The sequence below is a fragment of the Drosophila guanche genome, unplaced genomic scaffold (assembly GCF_900245975.1).
Source record: "Drosophila guanche unplaced genomic scaffold, DGUA_6, whole genome shotgun sequence".
NCBI lineage: Eukaryota > Metazoa > Arthropoda > Insecta > Diptera > Drosophilidae > Drosophila > Drosophila guanche.
Window position 1 is genome coordinate 3,476,503 of NW_022995744.1, and position 9,293 is coordinate 3,485,795.

The following is a 9,293-nucleotide window of genomic DNA, read 5'->3' on the forward strand; positions in this document are numbered from 1 at the left end:
TGCGACGCTCTTTGTGGTGAAAGGAACACCCTAGATTGAATCCTTACCAAGGATATTTTTCCTAGTGATATTCCAAATTTTCAATCACCATTTCCTATCGACTATAAAAATCTTTTTACTGTGTTTATTGAGGCACGTGTGTCGCTAACCGACCTCATGTTCGATTACAATAGAGTACTACAAACAAAAGCAACTCATTTAAACTAGAGCATGTCCTGTAGGATTCTCCGTGAATGCGGTACTGCCTGATGGCTGGTTAACAAATTTTGAGTACGGGGCTGCGGCCACTTCATATCCTGATGTCGTCTGGAGCGTGTTCGCACTTCGGGCTAGAACCAAAAGATTTCCGCTAAGGCCTTTGTCTATGGACTTCAGCTCACTGACATTCTTCTGCTGATCGATAACATATATGTTGTAATTGACTCCGTATAGGCCGAATAACAGCTCTAACTCATTTCGTAACATAGACAAGGTAATGAGCTTCTTAGTAACATTATGCTGAAGCAACAGAGACGCCTTATTGCTTTTTCCGAAGCGTGGCTTCACATCCTCGGCCAAGGTTACGTTCAACCAAGCCAGACTAGGCAACTGCAGCTCTTCAGTGGAGCAAATAGTCAGCTTCAAAGGAACCCCCTTCAGGTCCACTAGCTCAGTAGCGATAAGGCGTTTTTTAGCTGCCTGATTAGCTGAATACGGTGCGAATTCGGATTTGACGGCAGTCTGGATCATGGATGCATAGTTTGCCAAAACCTTCTTTAGCTGAGTTTCAGCCTCCAAGGTTTCCTTCTTGCCGTTGGCAGTAAGCTCATGATAGATAAGAACGGGATCGGTCGGTATCAGTTGAGCTTTCTTCTTCAGCTTTTGTACTCGGTTGATGACTTCGCGTGCTAAGCCTTCTTCAAGTAGCTCTTCGTTGGGCGTCATGTCCAAGAGGACCAAAACCTCATTGTCGCTATGGGCTTCAAAGTTGCCTCCCACGTGCTCGGACGTGCAGTAAATTATCCGAACTTCCTCCAGCTCTATGCGCTGATCCAAAATGTTGAAGTACCCCTGAGCAACTTGCTTCTGAATATCATCATCCTTAAGCGCCTTGATAGCAGCCATTACAGACTTGAAGTTGCCTTTAAGTCGCTGGCCGAGCGTCTAAAAAGAGATTTTCACTTTGATAATAATTCCTTACATAACAAGTAGTCAATAACTTACCTTGTGATCGGGCTCGGCTCTTAAAGTTACTCCATACTTCTCTTTGTCAGAGCTTAATGTCAGTTTTCGAACGTTCAGTTCGCTGAGAATAAAGTCTTGAAGACTCTTGACAGCCGCCAGGGTTTGCTCGTCTTTGTGAATCACGATTATCTCCGAAACAGGATACTTAACTGGCAGAGTGCGTCGATCACGCATAACGCGTCCCAGCTCCACAACCGACTGCATCAAGGCTACAGAGCGCTCGATGTCATTCCGAATGAATTTCTTCTGACTAACGGGCATCATTTGAAAGTGCACTGAATCACCATGCTCCAAGGAGCAAGGTGGCTGGAACAAGGCCAACCGTTGGAATATATACTCCGTGAGGTAAGGCGTAAAAGGGGCCATCATTTTAACCATAGTGTATAGAACATCATAAAGCGTGTCGAGCGACTGGATACACTGTTCTGCTCCAAGCTCTCCCTTGATGCGTCGACGATTGAGACGAACATACCTTCAAACGAACTCTTGTTATTGGAATTTGCGCCAGGTCTTGAAATTATATATCTCACCAGTTGGTCAGTTGATCAATGAATTTCGTGAGTCGGGGCACGACTGTGTACAGTCGATACATCTTCATTTCGGTGGCAAAGAACTCTAGAAGAGATTCCTTGAACGACAATATCCACACATCGATAACTGAAGCCTGATCCATGTTTTTCAAGTGACGATCGCGTTGATAGGTGTACTGGCCCTTGCCCGCCAAGTCCTCCTTCTCGTAACGAACGATGTTTTGCAGTAGGAAACGGTAGGCATTGTACCACGGAAGAAACACATCCTTGATGACGTCCCGCACACCCTCCTCCTTAAAGCGCAGACTCTCGGCTCGCACCACCGGGGAATTAATAAGGTACAGGCGCAGAGCATCGGCTCCATACTTGTGGACGACCTCCATGGGATCGGGATAGTTCTTCTTGCGCTTGGACATCTTTTGACCATCGGCTGCCAGCACCAATCCGCTTGCGATGAGGTTCTTGAACGGCGCCTTATTGAAGAGCGCCGTCGAGATCACAAGGAGCGTATAGAACCATCCGCGGGTCTGATCAATGCCCTCTGCTATGAAGTCAGCAGGAAAGTTGTTCATAAAGTCCTTTTCGTTCTCGAACGGAAAATGCTGCTGAGCAAACGGCATCGATCCGGACTCGAACCAACAGTCGAAAACGGGAGCAATCCGACGCAGTGGAGGGTTTCCGGGAATAGCTGAAGGTATCTCAATATTGTCAATGGTCTCACGGTGCAGATCCTCAACAAGAACGCCGGAAAGTTCCGCTAATTGTTTGATGCTGCCAATTACCACAGTCTCATCTCCATTGGGCGAACGCCATATGGGAATTGGAGTACCCCAGTAACGATTACGGGATATCTTAAGGGAATAGATTGTTGCATCTTGATTAGAATTTACAAATGTATAAACAAATTTTACTTACAGCCCAATCTCTGGCATCCTTGAGCCAGTTTCCGAATCGTTTCTCTTTCACAAAGTCAGGCACCCAATAGGTCTGAGAGCTGCAGTCCAGCAAATTTTTGGACATGTGTTCGACACGCACAAACCACGAGGGCACGGCCTTGTAAATCAGCGGAGTGTCTGACCGCCAGCAGAAGGGGTAGCTATGCTTCACCTGACCACTGGACACCAGATTGCCGCTCGCCTTCAAATGGGCCATGATCTGCTTGTCGGCATCTTTAACATATTGGCCCTCAAAATCGCTGGCCTCTTTCGTGAACCGTCCCGCATCGTCGACAGGGCAAATCACCGCGCTTGACTTTGTGATGATTCCGGCTGCCAAGCAGACGCGGTAATCGTCCTCGCCGAAGTAGGGAGCATTGTGTACAATGCCTGTACCTGAATCCTCCGTGACATATTCATCGACCAGCACGCGGTAGGCCTTCACCTCGGCACCACGCTTCGTAAAGTACGGAAACAGCGGCTTGTAGTGCAGATCCTTGAGAGTTTTGCCAGCAAACTTATCCTTCACTTCGTACTCTGTCTCCGTTTTGTAGACATAGGACAGACGTGACTCCGCAAGAATAAACACCCGATCGCTCTTGACATCGCGTACCTGAATTGGCAGGGAAATGTAATTTGATTCAGCAATTTACATATTTTAAAACATACCTTCACATAGGTCATCGTGGGATGTACACAACACGCAAAATTCGACGGCAGCGTCCAGGGCGTTGTGGTCCACACCAGGAAGAAAGTGTTTGGCAGTGTCAATGCCTCCAAAGCTATGACAACACAAGGATCCACGACCTCCTTGTAGTTCTGATTCGCCTCGAAATTAGACAGTGACGTTGTGCAGGCAGTCGAATAAGGCATGACCTTAACTCCCTGATACACCATACCTTTGTCGAACAGCTGCTTGAATATCCACCAAATGGACTCCATATACCAAGGATACAAAGTCTTGTAATCGTTCTTGAAGTCTATCCACCGACCCACCCGAGTGACAACGTTCTCCCACTCATCCGCATACCTCATGACAATCTTCCGACACTCGGCATTGTAGGCAGCTATGCCCATTTTGGCCACATCCTCAGGCCCGCGGATGTTCAACAGCTTGTCAATCTCAAACTCCACAGGCAGGCCATGGCAATCCCAGCCGAAGCGCCGATCCACATGGTATCCCTGCTGGTAGGCGTAGCGTGTTACAATGTCCTTTATTGTGCCGGCTAGAATATGCCCGTAGTGAGGCAAACCGGTGGCAAAAGGTGGGCCATCGTAAAACGTGTACCTAATTCATTTAATAATGCATATTTTTGAGTAAGTGCGGCTGACGCAATAGTATGCAAAACTTACTTTGGCTTTCCCTTTGACAGCTGGCTGCACTTTTCGAAGATCTTCTCTTCACGCCATTTCTGAAGTACATTCTCCTCTTCGGCCGGGAAATTAATATTTTCCGGCACTCGGCAAACGTCACTTCTCTGCAATTTCTTTCCCATGGCTGCAAAACTCCGCCGTTGAAGTAAAATCCAAATTCTTATGTTATTTCTCACCTTTCGTTTCAAGAAATGATTTGCGGCGATTTTGCCAACGTGCGCTGAGTGACCAGTGTGACCGCACGCTCAAAAATATAACCAAATTACACTCTTTTTTTTAAAAAGATACCGTAAATACTAACTTACAGTAATTTTTTTATTGTATTGACTATGAAGCCCAGTACTCAGACACGCAAAATATTCGTAAAAAGGTCAACAGCAATAGATGAAAGAAAAAAAAACAAAAAATAAAAAAATAAAATAACCTCTACCCCAGGTAAGTATTGGAGCAAAGCTGTAACAAGTTACATATTACGACGTGGCGATTTCCCCCTTGTAAAGGCGGGTGGCCAAATAATTCCCCTCTACCTAAGGGTAGAGCGGTAACTTAAAACCTAAAAAAAAAAAAAAAATATATGAAAGAAATAAAACGAGGTGGAATGAAATGTAAATAATTTGACAACTTGTTGTTAATTTCTTATTTAAAAAATAATTTATTAACTAATCTACGTCGACCATGATAGCTGCACCCTGAGACCTATTGCATGAGCTGGCACATCTATAAACAGCTTTTGTCGGAAAGATAAATGATCACCATGTTTATCAACGAGCTTGAGATCGTCAAAAGGCAAGAAGGAACAAACTTGTATAGACAAATGCAAATATATTAAAATTATTTGCACTTTTCATTTATTTAACTTATTTGAACGCCATATTGACTTCTCACATACCTGTGTTCAAAACGTAAACAAACGAAAACGTCTTCCTGAGCAGTGTAACCGTATGGAGCTCGGCTTTTATTTCTGGTCACACTCTGCCGCCAAAAAAATGTATTGCACAGTTTGCTAGCAATCTGGGATCTGAGTACTATGATCAACGAAAATAAATCATCTGGTTCTGGACTTTAATAAAATAATAATAAAATAATTTTGATTGTTTCAAATAATTTCCAATTTGCCACGACAGTGACTGGGTATTTTAAAAATCACGAGACAAGTGACGGAGTGGAACTATCGCTAGCCGCCCATCACTAGTGGCTGAAAACAAGAAGAAGAGATATGTGTACATTTTTGTGGAATTTTTTTTAGCCAATTAAACTATCTTACAAATATAAATAGAGTACCGATTAGCCCTTATCGCCAGCTAAAATAGTTCGCCAGCGCACATTTGTGTACTAGGCCACGTCGGAGACTCGCCCTCAGCCACTGCTCGATACCATCAGTCATCGGAAATGGCACGCCCAATTTTTCCGAATCAGCAAAAGATAGCTGAGAAGCTGATTATCTTGAATGATCGCGGCCTGGGCATACTCACGCGAATATACAATATCAAAAAGGCCTGTGGCGACACCAAATCCAAGCCGGGGTTCCTCTCCGAGAAGTCCCTGGAGTCGAGCATCAAATTTATTGTGAAGCGATTCCCCAACATAGATGTAAAGGGGTTGAATGCCATCGTCAACATCAAGGCGGAGATAATTAAATCGCTCTCACTGTATTACCATACTTTTGTGGACTTGTTGGATTTCAAGGACAATGTCTGCGAACTGCTCACTACAATGGATGCCTGTCAGATCCACTTGGACATTACGTTGAACTTTGAGTTGACCAAAAATTACTTGGATTTGGTGGTGACATACGTCTCTTTGATGATTGTATTGTCCAGAGTCGAGGATCGCAAGGCTGTGTTGGGTCTGTACAACGCTGCCTTTGAGCTTCAGAATAATCAGGCGGACACTGGCTTTCCCCGCCTGGGTCAGATGATCCTGGACTACGAGGTTCCCCTGAAGAAACTCTCGGAGGAGTTTATTCCACACCAGCGGCTGCTCACGAATGCCCTGCGCTCGCTCACCTCCATCTACGCTCTGCGGAACCTGCCGGCGGACAAGTGGCGGGAGATGCAGAAGCTAAGCTTGGTGGGGAATCCTGCTATACTCCTGAAAGCCGTCAGAACGGATACCATGTCCTGCGAGTACATCTCCCTGGAGGCAATGGACCGCTGGATTATTTTCGGCCTACTTCTGAACCACCAAATGCTGGGCCAGTACCCAGAGGTCAATAAGATCTGGGTGTCTGCCTTGGAGTCCAGCTGGGTGGTGGCCCTCTTCCGCGACGAGGTCTTGCAGATACATCAGTACATACAGTCCACCTTTGACGGCATCAAGGGCTACAGCAAGAGGATAGCCGAGGTCAAGGAGGCGTACAACACGGCAGTACAGAAGGCAGCTCTGATGCATCGCGAGCGCCGCAAGTTTCTGCGCACGGCCTTAAAGGAGCTGGCTCTGATAATGACGGATCAGCCGGGACTGCTCGGTCCCAAGGCAATCTTCATCTTCATTGGCCTCTGCCTAGCGCGCGACGAAATTCTCTGGCTACTGCGGCACAACGACAATCCTCCGTTGCTCAAGCACAAAGGTTCGTACTCCTAGCTTATGATTTATTCACTCTTATTATCCCGCACGTCGAATTCTTACTTTCTAGGCAAAAGCAACGAGGATCTGGTGGATCGCCAGCTGCCAGAGCTGCTCTTTCATATGGAAGAGCTGCGCGCCTTGGTCCGCAAGTACAGCCAGGTGATGCAGCGGTACTATGTGCAATATTTGTCTGGCTTCGACGCCACGGACCTGAACATTCGCATGCAGAGCCTGCAGATGTGTCCGGAAGATGAGAGCATTATCTTCAGCTCTTTGTATAACACGGCGGCCGGATTGACTGTGAAGCAGGTGGAGGACAACGAGCTGTTCTACTTCCGACCCTTCCGATTGGACTGGTTCCGTCTGCAGACCTACATGAGCGTGGGAAAGGCTGCCCTAAGAATAACTGAGCATGCGGAACTGGCTCGTCTGCTGGACTCCATGGTGTTCCACACGCGGGTGGTGGACAATCTCGATGAGATACTTGTGGAGACCTCTGATCTGAGCATATTTTGCTTCTACAACAAAATGTTTGACGACCAGTTTCACATGTGTTTGGAGTTCCCGGCTCAGAATCGCTATATCATAGCCTTCCCCCTTATCTGCAGTCATTTCCAGAACTGCACTCACGAAATGTGCCCAGAGGAGCGTCACCACATCCGGGAAAGATCGCTGAGTGTGGTCAACATATTTCTGGAGGAAATGGCCAAGGAGGCCAAGAACATTATTACCACCATCTGCGATGAGCAGTGCACCATGGCAGATGCTTTGCTGCCCAAGCACTGCGCCAAGATTCTGTCCGTGCAGTCTGCCCGCAAGAAAAAGGACAAGTCTAAGTCGAAGCACTTTGACGACATACGCAAGCCAGGAGACGAGTCATATCGAAAGACGCGCGAGGATCTGACCACCATGGACAAGTTGCACATGGCCCTGACGGAGCTCTGCTATGCCATCAATTACTGTCCCACTGTCAATGTGTGGGAATTCGCATTTGCACCTCGCGAATATCTCTGTCAGAACCTGGAGCACCGTTTCTCGAGAGACCTCGTGGGCATGGTGATGTTTAACCAGGAGACCATGGAGATTGCCAAGCCCTCGGAGCTGCTGGCCAGCGTGCGAGCCTACATGAATGTGCTGCAAACCGTGGAGAACTACGTTCACATTGACATAACGCGAGTATTCAACAATTGCCTGCTGCAGCAGACGCAGGCCTTGGACTCGCATGGCGAGAAGACCATTGCCGCCCTGTACAACACTTGGTACAGCGAGGTTCTACTGAGACGCGTATCAGCGGGAAACATTGTATTCTCCATCAACCAGAAGGCCTTCGTGCCCATTTCCCCAGAGGGCTGGGTGCCCTTCAATCCGCAAGAGTTCTCCGATCTCAACGAACTACGTGCTCTGGCAGAGCTCGTCGGTCCATATGGCATCAAAACGTTGAACGAGACGCTAATGTGGCACATAGCCAACCAGGTGCAGGAGCTCAAGACGCTTGTTGGCACCAACAAGGAGGTGCTGATCACACTGCGGACCAGCTTCGACAAGCCGGAGGTGATGAAGGAGCAGTGCAAGCGGCTCCAGGACGTGGATCGGGTGCTGCAGCGCATGACCATCATTGGGGTGATCATTTGCTTCCGCAATCTGGTGCATGAGGCTCTCGTGGATGTGCTGGACAAACGTATTCCCTTCCTGCTGAGTTCGGTGAAGGACTTTCAGGAGCATTTACCAGGTGGAGATCAGATACGCGTTGCCTCTGAGATGGCATCGGCAGCTGGTTTGCTCTGCAAGGTGGACCCTACGCTGGCCACCACCCTTAAATCCAAGAAGCCAGAGTTTGACGAAGGAGAGCATCTCACGGCTTGTCTGTTGATGGTGTTCGTGGCCGTCTCCATCCCGAAGCTGGCGCGCAACGAGAACTCCTTCTACAGGGCCACCATTGATGGCCACTCGAACAACACGCACTGCATGGCGGCGGCCATCAACAACATCTTTGGCGCTCTGTTCACCATTTGCGGGCAGAACGACATGGAAGATCGCATGAAGGAGTTCTTGGCTCTGGCCAGCTCGTCGCTGCTTCGCCTGGGGCAGGAGTCCGACAAGGAGGCTACCCGCAACCGCGAGTCCATCTACTTGCTGCTCGACGAGATTGTTAAGCAATCGCCGTTCCTCACCATGGATCTGCTGGAGTCCTGCTTCCCATATGTCCTCATTCGCAACGCCTACCATGGCGTCTACAAGCAGGAACAGATACTGGGTCTCTAAGCAACGTTCGAGCATCGAGTATTATTATAAGCGCCGTCGCTGTATTCCGAATATTATACACCGTAGCCCGTAGCCGTATCCGCCGGTCGACAGTCGATCACTAATGCTAATATAATATACTCTAAAGCTGTTAAACATACCCTAATTGTATTCTAGACTCTGCATTTTTACACAACTTCGAATAAAGTGCTTATGTAAACAAAATATGACAAGTATGGGTTATTAAGTTATTTGATCGGTATGTATATTCTTTATTCGGCTTACTGAAAGATGTGTCTATCGGTCGGTCCCCCGAACGAGCAGCTCATCTCTATATTCTTGTGGATAGCTGCCCAAATATTAGTTGCATATTATTGCATGGACTCAGGCATATCGATCAAGCCTTGAGTCCGTCCGTTTG

The 9,293-nt window shown here is 47.5% G+C and overlaps 2 protein-coding genes across 2 annotated transcripts; one reads left to right on the top strand and one right to left on the bottom strand.

Annotated features, from left to right (window-relative positions):
- Nucleotides 1-97: 97 nt before the first annotated feature.
- Nucleotides 98-4,358, bottom strand: LOC117579282 (isoleucine--tRNA ligase, cytoplasmic). The gene is made up of 7 exons (XM_034265079.1): nucleotides 4,240-4,358; nucleotides 4,043-4,187; nucleotides 3,359-3,977; nucleotides 2,670-3,302; nucleotides 1,755-2,605; nucleotides 1,204-1,696; nucleotides 98-1,143 (listed from the first exon to the last, which is right to left on the bottom strand). The coding sequence occupies exons 2-7, from the start codon at nucleotides 4,183-4,185 to the stop codon at nucleotides 199-201; spliced, it is 3,684 nt and encodes a 1,227-aa protein (XP_034120970.1). The 5' UTR covers nucleotides 4,186-4,187; nucleotides 4,240-4,358; the 3' UTR covers nucleotides 98-198.
- Nucleotides 4,359-5,249: 891 nt separating this feature from the next.
- On the top strand, nucleotides 5,250-9,099 carry LOC117580250 (membrane-associated protein Hem). Its single transcript, XM_034266671.1, has 2 exons — nucleotides 5,250-6,632; nucleotides 6,699-9,099. Exons 1-2 carry the CDS (start codon nucleotides 5,453-5,455, stop codon nucleotides 8,891-8,893), a joined length of 3,375 nt encoding a protein of 1,124 aa, XP_034122562.1. The 5' UTR covers nucleotides 5,250-5,452; the 3' UTR covers nucleotides 8,894-9,099.
- The last annotated feature ends 194 nt before the right edge of the window (nucleotides 9,100-9,293 follow it).

Excerpts from the sequence above, each read along its gene's own strand:
- LOC117579282 (XM_034265079.1), bottom strand. The coding sequence starts at position 4,185 with ATGGGAAAGAAATTGCAGAGAAGTGACGTTTGCCGAGTGCCGGAAAAT. Across the intron at positions 2,606-2,669 it reads AGGATGCCAGAGATTGGGCT|ATATCCCGTAATCGTTACTG; the intron begins GTAAGTAAAATT and ends TATTCCCTTAAG. Across the intron at positions 1,144-1,203 it reads GAGCCGAGCCCGATCACAAG|ACGCTCGGCCAGCGACTTAA; the intron begins GTAAGTTATTGA and ends ATCTCTTTTTAG.
- LOC117580250 (XM_034266671.1), top strand. The coding sequence starts at position 5,453 with ATGGCACGCCCAATTTTTCCGAATCAGCAAAAGATAGCTGAGAAGCTG. Across the intron at positions 6,633-6,698 it reads TCCGTTGCTCAAGCACAAAG|GCAAAAGCAACGAGGATCTG; the intron begins GTTCGTACTCCT and ends CTTACTTTCTAG.